Genomic DNA, 20,959 nt, shown 5'->3' on the forward strand with positions numbered 1-20,959 from the left:
TGTTTAAATAATAATAAAATAAAAAATATTCCTCCAGCCCTCACCTTTTTCACCTCCCCCTACACACACTCCCTATGCCAACCCATGTCCCCACCCAACCCCCATGCCAACTTAGTGCCTCTCTGTCTGTCCACATTGCCCCCATATCCCTATGCCAACTCAGTGCCAACTTATGCCCCCTACCCACAACCCTTTGCTCTTGCCAACTCACCTAGCATCCTTGAACAGTTCTTTGACAATTCCTGGATAACTTTGACAGGTTTGACAGCTGGACAGTTCTGTAAAAAGTACATAATCATGTTCACATTTAACAATCCCAAAGGGTGCCTTACCTCTCCTAAAGGTGACCTGTGACACTATCCAAAGTCGTACTTTGCCTCTCCTGGCTCTCCATAAGAATCCACCTAGTTCAGGACCTCCTATTACTGTTCTAATCTGCACACTCTGGATTCCACACTCCTGTTCTTTCAAAATATCACTTCAGTAAAGGCAGCTGGTGACTTAAATGGCCAGCTGCCTCCGCAAATCGCACATGCACAAATGCCCCCCTGACTCCTGCTCTGCCCTCACAAAGATGGGAAGTGCCAGGTTCAGGAGCGGGACTAGAATTTTTGGCCAATTCCAGGATCTTTGCTGAGATGGAGAGCCTCTCCATCGTGGCAAAAATCCGTCCATAATCTTTCAGCACAATACATGGTCATCCCCTGCTCTGAAAGTGCTATGGTCATTGTGCTGCGCATGCTTCCTTCACTTGTAGATGTGTCACAGCAACAAGCAGAGGAAAAGCAGAAAGAGGAATCTTCCTCTGCTTCAGGGCTGCACACCCCCTCTTCACATATTTGTATATATGCTGCTATTTGCTCTCACTTCCAAGTTCTATCAGATATCCAGGTAGTATAGGAAGTAAGCCTGAATCCTGAAGAAGATGAGGTGTCGCACAGAGTATGAGTCACTTAAGTGCTGGAGGTCAAGGGTGAGGAGGCACTCGTTGGCCCAAGTGTAAGAAGATATCTACTCTCCGCCGATGGCACTTGTCCATATCTTAGGGGATTTATATTTAAAAGTAGGTTGCTTATAGAACATTAAATATTCGTACGGGCAACTGAGCATAGTGTCTCAGAATGTGCCACAGATGGTGGCACTGTTGGAAGAATGAATTAACCACAATAGTAGCACTTTGATAATTGCATCTTCTGCATTTCAGTCAAGCTATTTAAATAAATACATGGAAAGGGTAATGAATGCTTTTACATGTTTGCAGTTATCCTGTGTTGTAGGAGTAATAAACAATTCTATAATAGTTGATTTCTCATCACTGAGGAATATGGGTGATATATGGCAGAAGCTGTTGTGATATGGTGTGCATAAACCTTTAAAGGCACGTATCTTAAACTACTGTCAATCATTACACACCTCAACAGGATGCGATGGAATATTCCTGTGACTTGCATGTAGTCTGCAAGCAGGGTAGAGATTAAGGTCGAATCTTCAGTTGAGATTTCCACTCTGCTCCTAGTTACTTACCCTGAAGTGCAGGGGTACCTTTCTTGCCCAGCCTTCCAACTCAGGCTGGGTGAGAACAGTCCACTACAGCGGGTTCCCGAGGCCTTCAGTTGAGGGCATGGGGGTCAAGGGTCAGGAAGACATACCCCCCTTTGTTACAGCACCAGCTGCTGTAAAACAGATAGGTTTAAAGGTCCAGTCACTTTGAGAAGCTAGGGAGAAGGTATGCATGTAAGCTAAGTGGGTAGCATAGGGCGGGGGGAGGTGTGTGGAGGAGGGGTTTTGAGTGGTCAGTGGGAGGGGTTGATCAATGGGGGATGGGTCAGGTGGTCAGGGGGGAGGGGCTGGTCAGTGGGGGGTTCAGTTGGTGTATTGGGTGGGGGGGTCAGATGGTCAATGAATGAGGTTGGTCAGTGTGGGGGGGGTGTTGGGTGGTCAGTAGTGGAGTGATCAATCGGGGGCTGGTCTAAGAGGGTAATCTAGGGGGGTTGGGGTTGGTCAAGGGGTGGGAAAGGTATTGGGGAGGTCCAGCGAGGGGTTGGGAGGGTGGTCGGGGGAGGAGGTCCTGTGGGGGTTTGGGTGTGTATCTTAAAAGGGTAGTCAAGGGGATGGGAGGGTGGTCATGGAGTTGGGGGGATAGTTGTGGTGGGGGGCGAGGGGAGAGCGAGTAGTCAGGTTAAGTCCTGTGGAATGTCAGCAGGATAGTCGGATGTGTTGGGGGGGGAGGTAGTCGGGGGTTGGTGGGTGGAGCAGAGTGGGGCGCGGAGGAAGTTGGTGTCAATAATGTAGTTACCCAGTAATTAGATGTCATTCTAATTCTTCTAACTTTTCTTGGGTAACTATTCCTGTAAGACAGTTGGAACCATCAGATTTAATATGCAATTTAAATCGGAGTATCAGATGGTTCCCAGTGCAGGGCAATTGCCCAATGGAAGTTTGAACTTCCCGGATAATTGTCGTGCACTCCTTAGGTGGGGACTTCCTGGGTGGTCCTCCAGCGCATCTTTGGATTACACCCCATTTCCCTCCCAACCCCCCACCTCAGGCATGATGCTCTGGGGATCGGCAGTTATGGGCCCAGATGTACTATACTTAGCCTCCTAGTCAATCTATCTTTATATTGTCTTATCTTCAAATAAACATAAGAAATAGGAACAGGAGTAGACCATTCGGCCCCTTGAGCCTGCTCTGCCATTCAATAAGATCATGGCTGATCATCTTATGTTTCGATTTCAACATTCCCATCTAACCCCAATAACCTTAGATTCTTGTTAGGCAAAAGAATCAATCTACCTCTGCCTTAAAAATATTCAATGAGCTCGCCTCCTCCACCTCTGAGGCAGAGAGTTCCAAAGTCGTACAACCCTCTGAGAGAAAAAGTTTTTCCTCATCTCTGTCCTAAAAGGGTGACTCCTAATTTTAAAACAGTGACCCCTAGTTCTGGACTCGCCCACAAGAGGAAACATCTTTTCGACGTCTATCTTGTCAAGGCCGTTCAGGATCTTGTATACTTCAATGAAATCATCCCTTGCTCTTCTAAACTCCAGTGGAAACAAGCCCAGCCTGTCCAACCTTTCCTCATAAGACAACCCACTCATTCCAGGTATCCATCTAGTAAACTTGCTTTGAACTGCCTCAGTGCATTACACCCTTCCTTAAGTAAGGAGCCCAAAATTTCTCACAGTATTCGAGGTGCGGTCTTCACCAATACCCTGTACAACTGAAGCATAACGTCCTTCCTTTTATGTTCAATCCCTCTCGCAATAAAGGATAGCATTCCATTAGCCTTCTTAATTACTTGCTGTACCTGCAGATTAACTTTTTGTGACTCATGTATTAGAACACCTAGATCCCTCTGCACCTCAGAATTATGCAGCCATTCTCCATTTAAGTAATATTCTGCTTTTCTGTTCTTCCTGCCAAAGTGAACAGCTTCATTTTTCCCACATTAAACTCCATTTGCCAGATCTTTGCCCACTCACTCAGCCAATCTATATCCGTCTGCAACCTCCTCATGTCCTCTTCACAACATACTTTCCTACCCATCTTTGTGTCATCTACAAATTTAGCTACCATGTCTTCACTCCCCTCATCTAAGTAATTGATATAAATTGTAAAAAGTTGAGGTCCAAGTACAGACCCCTGTGGGACTCCACTTATCAAGTCCCTCCAATCAGAAAAAGACCCTTTTATGCATACTCTCTACTTTCTGCCTGCCAGCCAATATTCTATCCATGCTAATATGTTACCCCCTACACCATGCGCTTTTATTTTCCGTAATAATCTTTGATGTGGTACCTTATCAAATGCCTTCTGGGAATCCAAGTACAGTACGTCTACGTTCTTTCCTTTAGCCACTGCGCATGTTACTCCTTCAAAAAACTCCAATAAATTGGCTAAACATGATTTTCCTTTCACAAAAACATGCTGGCTCTTCACAATTGCCTTGAGCTCTTCTAAATGCCCAGCTATACCCTCCTTAATGATCGATTCTAATATCTTCCCCTTGACAGATGTCAACCTAATTGGCCTATAGTTTCCTGTTTTCTGCCTCCCTCCCTTCTCGATTAGAAGGGCTATATTTGCCACTTTCCAATCTGATGGAACCTTTCCAGAATCTAGCAAATTTTGGAAAATTAACACAAGTGCATCGACTACCTCATTAGCCACCTCTTTTAAGACCCTAGGATGTAGTGTATCGGGACCCGGAGACTTGCCAGCCTGCAGCTCCATGAATTTGCTCAGTACCATTTCCCTAGTGATTTCAATTTCACCAAGTTCCCTTCTCCCATTCACCTCCTGATTTGCAGCTATTACTGGAATGTTTTTGTATCCTCTGCAGTGAACACAAGCAAAATATTTGTTCATTTCTTCTGCCATTTCCTCATTATGTACTATTAACTCCCCACTGCCCCACTCTCTAGAGGACCAACACTCACTTTACTTACTCTTTTCCTTTTTAAGTACCTGTTGAAACTCTTGCTATCCATTTTTACATTTCTAGCTAGCTCCCTCTCATACTCTAATTTCTTTCTCTTGATTAACCTTTTAGCCATTCTCTGCCGTTCTTTATATTCTGTCCAATCATCTGTCCTGCCAGTCATCTTTGTGGAGTTGTATGCTTTTTCCTTAAGCTTGATGCTTTCCTTAACTTCTTTAGTTAACCACGGTTGGTGGGTCCTCCCCTTAGAATTTATCTTTATAGTAGGAATGTACTTATTCTGAATACTCTAAAATATCCCCTTAAATGCCTGCCATTGCTTCTCTATTGATCTATCCTCTAGCCTAATTTCCCAGTTCACTTTAGCTGGCTCAGCTTTCATCCTCACGTAGTTGCCCATATTTAAATTTAAGGTACTAGTCTTAGACCCACTCTTCTCCCTTTCAAACTGGATGTAAAATTCAACCGTATTGTGGTCGCTGCTACCTAGTGGTGTCTTTACTCTCGGTCATTAGTTGATCTTGTCACATTACACAATACCAAGTCTAATATAACCTGCTCTCTGGTTGGTTCCAGAACATGCTGCTCTAAGAAACTATCTTGATAGCATTCTAAGAATTCCTCATCCAGGCTACTACTGCCAATCTGATTTTTCCAGTTTATGTGTAGATTAAAATCACCCATGATTATTGCTGTCCCTTTATCATAAGCACACAATATTTTCTCCTGAATACTTCGTCCTACACTGTGGCTACTGTTTGGGGGCCTGTAGACCACTCCCACTAATGACTTTTTTCTCCTACTTTTCCTCATCTCTTTTCAAATCGATACTACATCCTGATCTCCTGAACCAAGTCCATCTCTAACTGTTGCACCAATGCCCTCTTTGATTAACAATGTTACCCCTCCACCTATACATAGTTTCCTATTCTTCTTGTATGTCATATACCCTTCAATATTAAGGACCCAATGTTTGTCGTCCTGCAGCCATCTCTCCGTAATTGATATCAGATCATATTTATTTACTTTAATATGGGCCATCAATTTCTTTACTTTTCTGAATGCACATAGCATTAGAGAGCCTTCAGTTTTGCCTTTTTGTTATCTTTGTAACATCTAGTCCTGAATATTGATGCATTCTTAGGTTTTTCTCTCTGTCCCTTCCTGCCATTCTCTAATCCTCATTTCTCATATTACTATTTTGCTCTCCTGTCTTGACTCTAGACATTGAATTGCTACCTCTACCCAAGCTTGATCCCTCACCCCTCTTGTTTAGTCTAAAGCCCTCTCTACTTCCCTAGTTATGCGATTTGCGAGGACTCATCCCACCATGGTTCAGATGTAAACTGTCCCAATGGTACAGCCTCCTCTTTGCCCGTACTGATGCCAGTGCCTCACAAACCGGGACCCACTTCTCCCACACCAGTCTTTGAGCCACGCATTCACCTCTGTAATCTTATTTGCCCTATGCAAATTTGCACGTGGCTCAAGTAATAATCCAGAGATTATTACCTTTGAGGTTCTGCTTCTTAATTTGGTACCTAGCCCCTCATACTGACTTCACAGAACCTCTTTCCTAGTTCTATCTATGTCATAGGTACCTACATGGACCATGTCAACTGGATCCTCCTCCTCCCACTACAAGTTCTTCTCCAGACCTGAACAGATATCCCAAACCCTGGCACCAGGCAGACAACATAGCCGCCTGGACTCTGGCTCTGTGCTGTAGAGAACAGTGTCAATCCCCTTCACTATATTGTCCCTCTACTACCACTACATTCCTTTTTGCTCCCCCCAATTGAACGGCACAGTGTCAAATAAAAGTAAAGAAGCTACATTATTGTTTCACCAATCTTTGTGCGTGATTGGCATGTTTACACCGAAGAAAAGAAGAATGCAACAGAAGCTATTGGGTGTTTATATTTAAGAGATTCTTTAAGTCCCATCCTTTTATGCTTATTGTAATCTAACACACCCCTCTTGATCTATCATTCCAGATTTTTAAGTTATTTTTCTAAGGCCAAAAACCTTAATTTTTAAAGGGCTGCTCATTTGTAATAGGCTGCCATTGCAGCTCAACTGCTCTAATACTGAGATGTTCCGGTGAGAAATGTAAGGTATGCTCATAAGAGGATAGTAGTAGTAGTTATGTATGCAGGCTATGGCACTAAATGAAAAAAAGTCAGTGTTCGACAACCTAATCTCAAATTTAAAAATAATCATCTGAAATTATTGAATATGCAGTATTTCACTCACAAAATCACTTACAAAAATCAAGGTTTTTAAGCGAGATAACTTCTGTCTTTTTTGAATTTACAGATAGTAATTTCAAACTTGATGAAAAACACTTTGGAGGAAGAGAAGAAAAAATGGCATGAATTTGAAGCACAAGAACCAGAATTAATGATGGGTCACTACCATTCTGATATGGCCTTTCACATAATTCAGGTAAATATCTCAATGTTCTGAATATATTTCAGTACATTGGAACAGGACAAAGCCATTTAGCCCCTCTAGTCTATTGCATCATTCAGTGAGATTATGGCTGATCAGTACCTTAATTCCATCCCTGGTCTCGTCTTCGTATCGCTTGTTCAGCAAAAATCTATCGATCTCAGATTTTAAATTATTAATTGAGCTGCCTTTATTTAGCCATGGGACATGAGCATCACTGGAAAGGCCAGTATTTATTGCTCATCCCAAATTACCTTTCAAAGTGATGGTGAGCCACCTTTTTGAACTGCTGCAGTCTACGTGGCAGAAATGCCTGTAGTGCTGTTAGGGATGAACTTCCAGGATTTTGCTGCAACAACAGTGAAGGAATGGTGATTATATGTCCAAGCCAGGATAGTGTGTGGCTTGGAGGGCAACCTGTAGGTGTTTCCATGCATCAGCTGCCCTATTCGCCTAAGTGGTAGAGATCATGGCTTTGGAAGGTACTATCAAAGGAGACTTGGCGAGTTACTGCAGCCCAATTCATTAATGGTATGTATTGCTGCTACTGTGCACCTTTGATGGAGGAAGTGAATGTTTAAGGTGGTGGATGAGGTGCCAATCAAGGGGGCTGCTTTGTACTGGATTGTATCGAGCTCCTTGGAGCTGCATTTGTCCGAAAAGGGAAGGGTATTGCATCATACTCTTGACTTATGCCTTGTACATGGTGGACAGGTTTTGGGAAGTCAGGAGGTGAGTTGCTCACTAAAGAATTCCCAGCTTCTGACCTACTCTTGTAGCTACAGAATTTATATGGCTGGGCCAGTTAAGTTTCTGATCAATGGTAGTTCCCCAGGATGTTGATGGCAGGGGAATTTAGTAATGTTTAGTAATCTGAACATCAAAATGAGATGGTTAAATTCTCCCTTGTTGAAGATGATCATTGCCTGGCACTTAAATGGCAAGTAACATTCATGCCACATATCAGCCCAAGCCTGAATGTTGTTCAGATCTTGCTGCATGCGAGTATGTACAGCTTCAATTTCTGAGAAGTTGCGAATGGTACTGAACACTGTAAAATCATCAGCAAACATCCCCATTTCTGACCTCATGATGGACGAAAGGTACCTGATGAAGCAGCTGGAGATAGTTGGACCAAGGATACTACCCTCAGGAACACCTGCAGAGATGTCCTGGAACTGAGATGATTGACCTCCAGCAACCACAACCATCTTCCTTTGTGCTAGGTATGACTCCAACCATTGGAGAGTTTTCCCTAGTTCCTATTGACTTCAGTGTTGCTAGGGCTCCTTGATGTCATGCCTCACTTCTCTTCTAGAATTCAGCTCTTTCGTCCGTGTTTGGATCAAGGCTGTTATTAGGTGTCGAGCTGACGGGCCTTGACAAAATCCAAAATGACCATCAATGAGCAGGTAATTGCTTTGTAAGTGTTGCGTGATAGCACTGTCAACTCCACCTTCCATCATTTTGATTCAGAGCATATTGATGGCGAAGTAATAGGGCTAGGTTGGATTTGTCCTGCTTTTTGTGAACAGAGCATTCCTGGGCAATTTTTCATGTTGTCAGGTTGGTATCAATCTACTACATCTGCAATCTACTGCATCTACCCCTTTTTGTGAGAAAAAGGTCTACGCTTCTTCCATCTATGCTGCAATAAATGTTTCCTAATTTCTCTTCTAAATGGCTTGGCTCTGATTTTTATGGTTATGGCCTTTTAGTTTGTCCTCAACTCCTCACCACTAGAAAAGTTTATTTTTATCTACTCTACAAATTACTTTCATAATTCTAAAAACCTCAATAAAATCAGATCTTAACCTTCTAAATAATTCCAGGGATTATAAACAAATTTACGTAATCTCTCCATGTCCTAACCCTTGGAGCACTAGTAACATGGGGCAGAATTTTTCCATTGGCGAGCTGGGGGCGGGGCCCGCTCGCCGACACGAAAATGACGCAGGATGACGTCAGGAGGAACCCCCGACGTCATCCCGCCCCATTTAAATATTTAGGAAGGCGGGCGGACAGCACGATCAGCTGTCCGCCTGCTGACCTATCAATGGCCAATTGAGGCCATTGACAGGATAATTAAGGCAATCAAAGGCCCTGCCCGTCCAACCTTAAGGTTGATGGGCAGGCCGGGACCCCTACGGGCTTCTGAAAAAACATGAAACCTCATCCACCGGTGGGATGAGGTTTCATGTCTGTTTTAAAAAAGTTTAATAAAGTTTTTGTGATATTTATTAACATGTCCCATCTCGTGTGACATTGTCACATGAGAGGGACATGTTAATTTTTTAATTAATCTATTTTTAAAGTTTGAAACACTGTCAGCGCTCTCCCTGATGCCGCACTTAGTCTCAGGGAGATGTGCGTGCACGCGCGAAAGAGCGCACTCTGACAGTCGGGGAATCTCTCCCCCCCCCCCACCCCCCCCCCACCCCGCACAGGAAGCGCATTGCACTTCCCGTCACAGGCCTTAATTGGCCCTCCCACTTAAAATGGCAGCGGGGCCCGTTTAGGCGGCGGTGATTGGCTGCCCACCCGCCCATCAAGAGCAAAATTCTGCCGATAGAGAATCAAACCATCCCCCCTTTGTATTCAATAGACTTACCATTGTTGAATTGCCCACAATCAACACCCTGGGCATTACCATTGCCCAGAAACTGAAGTGGACCAGGTATATCAATACTGTTGCTACAAGAGCAGGTCAGAGGCTGGGAATTCTGCAGAGAGTGACGCATCTCCTGTCTCTGCAAAGCCTGTCCACCATCTACAAGCCACAAATCAGGAGTGTGATGAAATACTCTCCACTTGCCTGGATGAGTGCGGCTCCAACAAGAATTTCAACATCCAGGGTAAAACAGGCCAATTGATTGAGACCCCTTCCACACATTAAACATTCACTCCCTCCACCACCAAAGACAGTGGCAGCAGTGTGTACCATTTACAAGATGCACTGTAGCATCTCGCCAAGGCCCCTTTGACAACACCTTCCAAACCCGCAAACTCTACCACCTAGAAGGACAAGCAGCAGATGCATGGGAACACCACCGCCTGCCAGTTCCCCTCCAAGCTACACACCATACTTACTTGCAGCTATATCACTGTTACTTCACTGTCGTTGGCTCAAAATCCTGGAACTCCATCCCTAACAGCACTGTGGGTGTACCTACATCACATAGACTGCAGCTCACCACCACCTTTCCAAGGGCAATTGGGGATTGGCAATAAATGTTGGCCTAGCTGTCAACACCTACATTCTGTGAAAGAATAAATAAAAACATGCTTTTGAATCTGGGTTGCACCCTTCCAAGGTCAATATATCCTCTAAGGTGTGATGCCCAGAACTATACACAATATTCAAGTGCTGTACAGCATTTACATGTAATAAATTACCAATTTATCAGCTACCTTGGTTGTTCATGCTGCATTGTGTTAACAACAGTTATAATAATCTGTGGGACAGTTTTGTGGTATTCAGGAAGAGCTACTTATTTTATGAAAAAACGGCCTTGGAGTATACCAGGATTTTGTATGGCTGCAGCAGCAACACTTTCACCCCTTTTATATTCTAGCCCCTAGTTATGAAGACTAACATTCCATTAGCCTTTTTGATTATGATTTGTACCTGACTACTATAATGATCTGTGTATAGGTGCACAAATTTCTTTGGGCCTCTACTGTTCCTAACTTTTTACCATTTAAGTGAAACTCAAATCCATCTTTTTTTGGTCTTAAATGGATGATTTACTTACCTGTATTGAAATCCCTCTGCCATAGTTTTGCCCACTCACTTAATATATCAATTTCTCTTAGTAATTTTGTGCTCCTGCCTACACTATTTACTATACCACCAATCTTTGTGACATCAGCATCCTTAGATATTTGTCTATTGTGTTATCTTAGTTATTAATATAATGAGTAGTTGAGGTCCCAGCACAGACCTTTATGGGACATCACTCATCACTTCCTATCAATTTGAGTACATACCTGTTATCCCTACTTTCTATTTCTCCCACCTAACCAATTTCCTAACCAAGTCAATAATTTGCCTTTAAATTCCATGTGTGTTAATTAATAGTTTCTCATGTGGACTCTTTGGTTCTTAAGCTTTTGGTTGAAAGACCCCTTTCAAATAAATCAGTGATCACACACATCTTCCATCTAAATTATAATACTCACATGATAGAAGTCACGTATGTTAAGAGTCTTTTAATAATGTTTTTAAGAAAACATTTATTTACTTCCAGATATCAGTGAGATGGATGTCCCTACTTCTCACTGCAGTCTGTTTTGATGTGACATTTGACAATGTAGCAGGACAACAAGAGGATCCATATGGATAGAGATGAGATAATGAAGGATCCATCTGTGGTCTACAGAATACCTACCCATGGAAGGGAAGTAGAGGAAGAAAAATGCAGACAAATTAGGGAATTGAGTATAAAACATAGAATAATAACCATGGGGGAATTCAACTACCCTGATATTAATTGTCAGAAGAGTTAGGTAAAGATAAAAAAGGAATGAAGTTCCTACAATGTGTACAGGGCTCCTTTCTAACCCAATAGCAACATCCTCACTTAAAGTTGTAGTTCCGTTCCTGAAAACTGGGAGATTAAGCAAATAATATTTTCCCATTAAAACCAATGTAAAATCTGTAGGTTCTGCAGGACCTTCCTCAACAGAGAAAGAAACAATAAACATTATACCTTTTAAGTTGAAATACTTCACATTGATAAATTCCTACATGAAATAACTTTTAAAATAAGTTTTAAAATATGTAAGAAATATGGTAACTTTCTATTTGCAGTACCTCCCGCTCGCTGCCAACCCTGCTTCCTGAACCTCCCACTCACCCACATCCTGCTCCCTGACCCTCCTAGTCATTATGGACTCTTCCTCCCATCCACTCTCCAGTTTGAGGCCTCTCCCGGTCTGTAACCCATGCTCTTGCCGCCAACCCTCCGACTTGTGGCCTCACCCGCACACTGACAACCCCCTCGCATATTCTTCCTCTTTCCGATCCTCCCATTCCCCAACTCTCCCAATTGCTGACTCCCTCTCCTCAACCCTCACTGCAAGCTTCGATTGTCAAAGCTGTTCCTCCTGTCTCTCGCGGCTCTCTCCAGAGCCCTTGGTCACAGTGAGAGTCAGGAGAGGAAAGCACCAAACGGGGACGTTTTTAAAAAAAATTCAATTATAACAGCCCCAACTCAGTACTTCTGCATCGTTGGGACCCACACTTTCACAACCTCAGAACTCCAGCTTTGGATCAGATCTGGACCTTGAATGAGAATGCACGCTCAGGGCACGGAAGCGGTGAGGGGGAAATTTGGGGAACAGGAGGTTTAACGAGAGTAAGGATCGAGGAGAGGGTGAGTCAGGGAGCGCGAGAGGCTGCAAGTTGAAAGGTCGACGGCGAGCAGGTAGGTTTGGGAGCAGGAGAGGCTGCTCCAAAATGGCACAAACAGAGTCATGTGGCCCAATGTCAGACAGGCACAAAACAACATTAAAACGAATCTTGCAACATGAAATGAGAATACAGGCCCCATTACTTGACCATTAAAGTGAAACAATGTAAAATGGGGCATACTGTATATTAAAAGCCCAATAAGGGAAGATTTGCTATTGAATCTATTATTGATGGGGGATGGACCTGAGCAGAATAGAGAAGTAAAAGTAAGGGAACATCTAGGCACTAGTGACCATAATATAATATGATTTAAGATGATGATGGAGTAGAACATAAGCATAATGAAAACAAGATTAATAGTTTGGCAAAAAACTGATTTTATGGGGCAGAGAATAGAATTTCAGAAAGTAAAATGGGTAATTACATTGACAAACAGCAATATAGAACAACAATGGGAAACATTTAAAATGGTGCTCAACAGAATGAGGAAAATTATATTCCACTAAAAGAAAATAACAAATTAAACTCTTGTGGGATTCCATGGATGAATAAAGACATGAGAAAAATTGAGGGTTAGGAAAGAGGTATACCTTAAGTATATAGACAGCAAAGGAGTACATGAAAGAAGAGAATACAGAGATTAGGAAAGAAAAAACAATTAGGTAAAGAAAAGCTATGAAATTAAATTATCAACAACACAAAATAGTAAAATATTTTACAGGCAGATCAATAAAAAAGGAAGGCTGTGATGGAAAAGGACCATTTGGAAATGGCAGAAGCATTAAATGATCATTTTACTTCAGTATTTACCATGGAGAGAGAACAGGTAGACCTAAAATTGAATACAGTAAACTTCCCGCCATTTATGGCTTCCTTTCGCGAATTCGTTTACCTTCGCGAATGTGCTTGTACACCTAATGGCCCATCCTGGCCCAAATCTTCACTCATCCGTGGTATTAGTCCCAAAATATTGTCAGAAATTGGAAAGATTTCTATTGAGGTTCATTTTAAAATATCTGCTTATCATCTTCAAGGGATTACAAATGAGGAAAAGCGTAAAAGCAAGGGTTTGACTTCCTAGATAGATTGGCCTGATTGTCACTGTAGTCAGTGGTCGAATTTGAAAAATGAAGTAGATTGCGGGGGAGGGCTGTCAGCTGGTAAACTACTTCCTAGATTAATGCTTTGCAGGTTTTAATTTGTTGAAACAGAAATTAGACTTGTTTGGGTGAAAGGGTTAAACGTGCATCAAGCTCTTTATGAAGTGTGAATAAGCTCAAAGCCAAGCTGCTAAAGAACATGCTGGCACTGCAGAACAATTATATGCTGAGTAAAGTTAAGACTCTAATTGCAATGGCATTTTTGTTTATGATGACTGCATTCAAGGACATGCTTTTTTTAATGTTTGGGGTGTGAATTTGAGGGTTGTCACTGCTCAGGAGAGATAGGTAAAGAGTTGTAGAGCTTTCCGCATGTGGAAGAGCAAAGCTCAGATGTACAGCAGGCAAGTAATTTTGCAATGACTGGAACCTATCTAATTCCTTCCCATTATAAAGTGTGTTCGTTGTTTGTGATTTCGCCCTTTGCGAGAAATCACGGGAATGTAACCCCCGTGAATGGCAGGACTGTACTGTAATGAGATGCACAATGAGACAAGCGCATTTATAATAAAAAAGGGTGATGTATCAAATAAACTACACAAACTCGAAGAGGATAAAACCCCCGATCCAAGTGGATTGCATCCTCGTATTTTAAAAGAATGTAGGGAAAAGATAGCAGAGGTATCACTACAAATATTTAATAACTTGTTAGACAAACGTGCAGTGCCCAGGTGATTTACAGATAGCTAAATAATTCCTGTTTTTAAGCAGGGAGATAGAACATGCCCAGAGAACTCTAGGCTAGTCAACTTAACATCGGTGGTAGGAAAAATAATAGAATTCCTACTAAAGGAGAGAATAGAAGATCATCTGGGAACAAAGATATAATTACAAATATTCCTCCATGCGAACCATATGACCAATCTAGCAAAGCTGAGCTCTGATGAGCATGCTGTTGATGCCAGATATGCAGACTTCGCAAGAACCTCAATCTTGGGGATTTTGTTCTGCCACCTGATGTTGTAAATAGATCTCAGACAACAAAGATGGAACGCCTCTAGCTGCTTTGTGTGATGCCGGTTGGTTGTCCAAGCCTTGCACCAACATAAAAGTGATATAAGAACCACTGCCTGAAAGACTGTGGCAATTTGTTCTGAGACAAACTCCATGTTCTTTCCAAAGTCGGTGAGTGAGTCGGCCAAATACTAGCTTGCTTTTGCCAGGCAATTGGTTGATTTCATCATCCAGCATAGTGTTATTGGAGAGGATACTCTCAAGATAACAAAACTTCTGTACTGAATGGAATGGTGGTGTTGTTGATGGTAACTGTGGGGTCTTGGTGTTTGTGGCCAGGAGCGGCTTGATAAAGGACCTCTATCTCCTTCATACTTATTGTCAGGCCAAAGTGTCCTGAGGCAAGGGCAAAGCATCAACACGCTACTGAATGCCTTCCAGAGAAAGCATAGGCAGTAATTAACACAGATTAACAAGTTATACTTCCTGTCCCATCTATGGACAATGGAGCGGACAAAAACCAGGACTGGATTTATCTTGTAAATTTCTCTCTCTTGTCCTTCCTGGACTCTGACATCTTCTTAAATTTTTGTAGTCTCTTCGGATTTCTGTATCCTGTTGGAGTTTCTTGTACTTCTTAGATCCTAGGTAGAGGTATTTCTTGCTCATTCTATTTTCTCTTCACTGCAAAGGACATGGTTTCGACCTCTTCTTATACTCTAAACTGTAATTAGTTCCCTCCTCTACAAACCATTTGAGCCAGTTGACCAGTTACTAGGGCACATAATTGACATGAAATTGTGCCTGAGCATCTAATGTTAGCCCCTAATCTATTACATTCCTAAGAAGATTCTCACGCATCCAGAACACCTTATCAAGTTATAGCAGCTCTAACTAGCTTGGTGCAGCTTAATGTAGTTAAAAGCAAGTATGCAAGGCATGGTTACAAAAGGTCACTTAAATTCTACATTATAGTGTTTAAACTCATATAGACATGTGAAGCTACATATTTGAATACATGGTTTAATTCTTCTATAAATTGTAGTTCTTAAGGCATAATTTTCTCATAGGTGGGCCATATACAGTCTACATTGTAAAAACATGAATCTTGCCTCTCAGCTAGATGTTGCAGCTCATCAGCTTTTGTGTTCCAACAGTTATTCTGCATTTCTCTTAAGGCATGCTGGAGCTTGTGTTTAGCATTTTTATAGGCTTGATAGTTGATGACTGTGGGGCTGCTAGAAGATTTGCATGCGCCAAATGGTTTCTGTTTGAAAAGATGAGAGATGTTTTCATTATTCTCATCCAACCAGTCTTGGCATCTATTGAATCTTGACAATCTGATTACAGAGCTGTTTCCATTCATCATCTTGAGGAAGTTATGCGAAAGCGGTTCCGAACCTTGGTTAGACCACACTTAGAGTATTGCATGCAGTCCTGGTCACATATTATAAAAAGGATATAGGGGCACTGGAGAGGGTGCAGAGGAGGTTTACAAGGACGATACCAGAATTGCTTGGGTATACGTATCAAGAAAGGATTGACCAGCTGGATCTCTTTTCTCTTAAAATAAGCAGGCTGAGGGGTGAACTAGTAGAGGTCTTTAAAATTATGAAAGGCTTTGATAGAGCTGATTAGAACATAAGAACTAGGAGTAGGCAATTCAGCCCCTCGAGCCTGCCCCGCCATTCATTACGATCATGGCTGATCTCATTTTGACCTCAACTCCAATTTCCCGCCCTTTCCCCATAACCTTTCAACCCATTACTAATTAAATTAGGAGAGAATGTTTCCTCTTGTGGGTAAGAGCCTAAGTAGGGGCCATCAGTATACAGTAGTCACTAAGAAATCCAGTAGGGGGTTCAGAAGAAACTTATTTACCCAAAGAATGGTGAGAATGTGGAACTCACTACATCAGGGAGTGCTTGAAGCGAATACTATAGATACATTTAAGGGTAAGCTAGATAAGCATGTGAGGGAGAGAGGAATAGAGAGTTATGATGGTAGATTTAAATTTGGAAAGACTATAGATTTGAATGGAGCATGTTGGGTCAACTGGCCTCTATTTTGGTATCCTTTCTTTGAGTTTAAGCATGTAGTATTTAAAGAAACACTCTCCCAAGCAAGGCTAAATTCGTGAGGTGCCCACCACCAGCCTTGGTAACTATGGGTCTTTCTGCTGATTTTCATATCACCCTGTGTAAGCATGCAAGCTCCATTCCTGTGTGAGACAGCTAGTTCACTCTGTGCTGAACATGTTGTGGCCACACTATGCTCCTGCTTCGTGGCTCGCACCAAGCCTGCTTCCAGTTGCTGATCATTCACTTACTCCTAACCACAGTGCCCAGAGTGGCCATCTGCGTCATACACCTGCAAGGTTGCACTTGCTCAGTGAGCACTTTCACATTATTTTGTGGATCCCAGGAAAGTCTCTACAGCACCCCAGCAGTCTGCAAGCTGCAGTTTGGGCCCTGCTGTTATAAAATACACGTATAGACAATTCCTTGGCTTGCTTAGTTACTTCCTCAAATATTCAAATAGGTTTCTTAGACATGTTCTATGCTTTATGTTATCCTTTAGAGCACTGTCTAATCAGCTCTCATTTCTCTAAGTACTCAGTCACCCTTTTTTTAATTGTAGATTCCAATAACTTCCCCAAAACAAATGTTAGACTAACTAGTCTATAATTTCTTGGATTATCCCTCTCGCCATTCTTAAATAATGGAGCTACATTTGCTACAGTTTTCTAATCTAAAGAAACAATTCTTGAATTGTGAGAACTTTGGAAGATCATGGTTAAAGCCACTGCAATTTCCACACCTATTTCCTTTAAAACCATTAACTGGAAACCAACAGATCTGGGGCATTTTTTCAATCTCTAGTGCCATTAGTTTTTTAATACTATTTTCATGCTAGCATTAACTTTAGTGAGTTCCAGTCCTTGAATTGTTATTAATTTCAAGGGAATAACTGTATTTTACCCTCTTCCTATACTGTGAAGACAGACACAGAGAGCCAAACTTTCGCAGAATTGGGAAGACTCCACAGACTTTAAAAATGGCTGACAGGATCTGGATTTGGAAGCCTTGCTCCCATTTTTGACAGATCCAATTTTTGCTAGCAGGGGGAGGGGGCAGGGTGTGACTCACAAAGGAGAGAAGCCTGAACTCAGCAGAGCCATTTGAACTTAGTGCTGAGTTCCAACAGACCACATTTTGGTGTTGCAAGGGCCTTAACCAGCAGTGTAGGAGTAGACATAAATACTCTTAAAAGGGTGGGTAAGGCCTGTTTAAGTGTCATGATTTGAAGTTTTTTAAATACCCCACTTTTTAAATGTGAAGAAAAGGCTGAAGCTGTCAGTGAGAGTTTTTTAAAAAACCCTCTGCTTGATTGCTTTGATTGACAGGCCATCTGGTATAAGTTAGAATAAAATATTACCATCTGATTATGCAGTTTCAATAGAGGTCTTTGTAGCCATTTCCCCAATGGCTATTATTATGTCATTGTGAATGCTTGGCTGAGTTTTAAAATGTACAACTATCCCAACAGAGGCATTCTGAGTTCACAGTTTAATTGACAATTTAAAGAGGTGATTAAAGGATTAGCTGTCTTTATTATGGGTTCTGAATAAAAGTTTATTTTTATAAGAGATTAACCACTTAATTAGATTTAAAAGCTTTGAATGATTCTCTTGACTGAGAGGTTATTTCACTATCAAGTTTGTATGAGAGCTGTATTCGATTGTTGGAAGTTTGTTTTTCATCTCCACAAGACCTCTGAGGTCTGCCTATGGTGGATACTGGGTGAGTGCCTATGGAGGTGGCAGGGTGAATGAGTGGCTATGGGTCGGGGGGTGGTGGATGAGGGGTAGAAGGTCTAACAATGTATAAAACAACTGGGCTGAAGACCCAGAGAACCAAGGCAGATCTTCTAACCTGCCCAGCTCACCACTAGCCTGCCCCATTTGCCACCTAGAATCTCTTTCTGAGGTTGGCAGGCCTGGTTCTATCCCACCCCTGCCTGCCCGGAGTGAATAACGGGTCTAACAGGGCCCTTTAAACCAAAGCAGGCGTGCTGAGTTGGGAAAGCTACCAGTCTTGGTTGTGAAAATCCTGCCCAAAATAATTATTCAAAAAGTCCACCATTTCCTTAATTTTAATTTTATCATGTTTCAAATTTCAGTATGTTAGGTATTACTAATACTTCTAATACTCAAAGCCAAGATATTAGCCCGAATTTTCTTTTGCATTACTACCCAGGGTGTAGTGTCATTTTCCCCAACTTCCTCCCCAAATAATTACCACCAGTGTATAAGTGACAGTAGGAACAGCAGGAGGTTTCCTTGAGGTGTATATGATTTGGGAACGCCATTTTCTGATTTACTGCTGAAGGTAGGTGTTATTTTGTTAGCAAATATATTTCTTTGAAAGTTCAGTCAAGACTTTTTCTGCTGGTTCAGCATGAGAAAGATACTGAGAAAGGACAGACAGTAGCCAGAGAAAGGAGAGTACAACTGATAGCCCGGTGCTTTCAATAACCACATATTTAGTCACCAGATGAAATAATTCTCAGCTGCCTGTTTTCTATCACTGCCGTCACAAAATTCATCACTGTCAAAGATTTCTGACAAGTTACTTCATGTGATACGAGTCTACATTTCCTGTGCCATCATCTCAACCTGCAAAAACTGAAAAAAATACACAGAATTGAACTTCAAACTATGTGCACCAGCTATGTTAACTTCGCATATTATCTCAACAAGTGCCAAAAATCACCACCACCCTATCCATGACTACTCCTTAACACTGTGTCGACCATTTATGTAACTTGTTCATACACTTAATCTACTGCTAATCTAAATGCTTCCTGAGTGACATATGATTAAGAGCTGGGTGGCTAGAATGGTTTAGAGGACCAATATTATTTTCATTACATAAAAATAGGTGTCCTAGAAGGACCAACTTCCAATATCCAGTCTTAGATGAGATGTCATTTCCTGAAGTCAAACATTGGGAACCTTTCGTCCTTGACTATTAACTCCATATCTTAGGGCTTTCCCTGGTCAAAGTTTAAAATGATTAAGAAATCCAATAGGGTAAGTGAATAGGAGCCATTTCTTTTGGTGGGAGAAAGCTGATTGGGGGAGCATAATGGCATGCTGTACTTGACTTGTTCTGCATCCCCCACCAGAGAAAAAAGTTTATACTTAAATGAAAGCAAAAGCAAATGCTGGAAAGCACTCGGCAGAGAGGAGATGGTAGCACAGTGGTAATGTCACTGAAATAAAAACAGAAGTGCTGGAAAAACTCAAGTCTGGCAACATCTGTGGGCTAGAGAAACAGAGTTAAGTTTCAAGTCCAATACGATTCTTCATCGGAACTGAAGAGAGGCAGAAGTGTGATGGAAAATGCTGTTGGAAAAGGAGGGAGGGTCAGGAATAGGTTGGAGAGCAGGGGGGATTAAATTATAAAGATGTCTTGGAACAAATGACAGAGGGAGTGGGAATGGTAGTAATAAAGGAACGAAGCATTGGTCCAGAGTAGATGTTAATGGCAGGATAAAGATCAGTGCTGTTTGAAAGCAAAACATGAAAACAAGGTGCAGACTGGCACTTGGGGGGGAGGAGGGGGAGGGAAGAAACATACAAAATGGGAGGACAGAATTCATGGCCTGAGGTTGTTGAACTGGTAATGTCACTGGACTAATAATCCAGAGGCCCAGACTAATGCTCTGGGTTCAAATCCCAACGTGGCAGCTGGTGGAATGTAAATTCAATTAATAAAATCTAGTCCCAGTAATGGTGACCATGAAACTATTATCAGTTGTTGCAAAAACCCATCTGGTTCACTAATGCCCTGAAGGGAAGGAAATCTGCCATCCTTACCTGGGCTGGCCCACATGTGATTCCAGATCCACAGTAATGTGATTGACTCTTAACTGCCTAGCAAGCCAGTCAGTTCAAGAGTAACTAGCATGGGCAATAAATGCTGACCTTGCCAGCGATGTCCATATTCCATGAAAGAATAAGTTATATCAGGCAGAATCTGCAGTGAGAGAAGCAGTAACATTCCAGGTTGATGACCCAGGTTAACATTCCAGGTTAAACGGCCCAATTTTCCATGTTTCCCTCCCCTCTGCTCTTCTGCTGTTGTCACTTACAGCTCTTTTGTTTCTTTATCCAGGGATGAAGAACTGTAGCTATGAGGATAGATTGGAGAGGTTGGGACTGCTTTGCTTGGAGAAAAGATGGCTGAGAGGAGACTTGATAGAGGAATTGAAGATCCTGAGGGGTATAGACAGGGTAAATAGTGAGAAACTGTTCCCACTCAAGAGAGCTCAAGAACTAGAGGACACGGATTCAAAACAATTGGCAAAAGGGGTAGAAGTGATGTGAGGAAAAGTTTTTTTCACCCAGAGGGTGATTGGAGTCTGGAACAAACTTCCTGAGAGGGTGACGGAGGCAGACTCAATCAAGGTATTCAAAAGGGAGTTTGATTGCTATCTGAAAAGAGGAAATGTGTAAGGCAGGGG

The 20,959-nt window shown here is 42.1% G+C and overlaps 1 protein-coding gene across 5 annotated transcripts in view; it reads left to right on the forward strand.

The window, feature by feature from the left end:
* Nucleotides 1-20,959, forward strand: part of LOC144693078 (exocyst complex component 3-like) — a 53,088-nt gene that overhangs the window by 11,984 nt on the left and 20,145 nt on the right. For all 5 annotated transcript variants that reach the window (XM_078562428.1, XM_078562430.1, XM_078562429.1 and 2 more), the window contains exon 5: nt 6,764-6,892. In XM_078562428.1, coding sequence (XP_078418554.1) covers nt 6,764-6,892 — 129 coding nt within the window. The remainder of the gene's footprint in view (nt 1-6,763; nt 6,893-20,959) is intronic.

The sequence above is a fragment of the Cetorhinus maximus genome, chromosome 18 (genome assembly GCF_964194155.1).
Source record: "Cetorhinus maximus chromosome 18, sCetMax3.hap1.1, whole genome shotgun sequence".
Taxonomy (NCBI): Eukaryota; Metazoa; Chordata; class Chondrichthyes; order Lamniformes; family Cetorhinidae; genus Cetorhinus; species Cetorhinus maximus.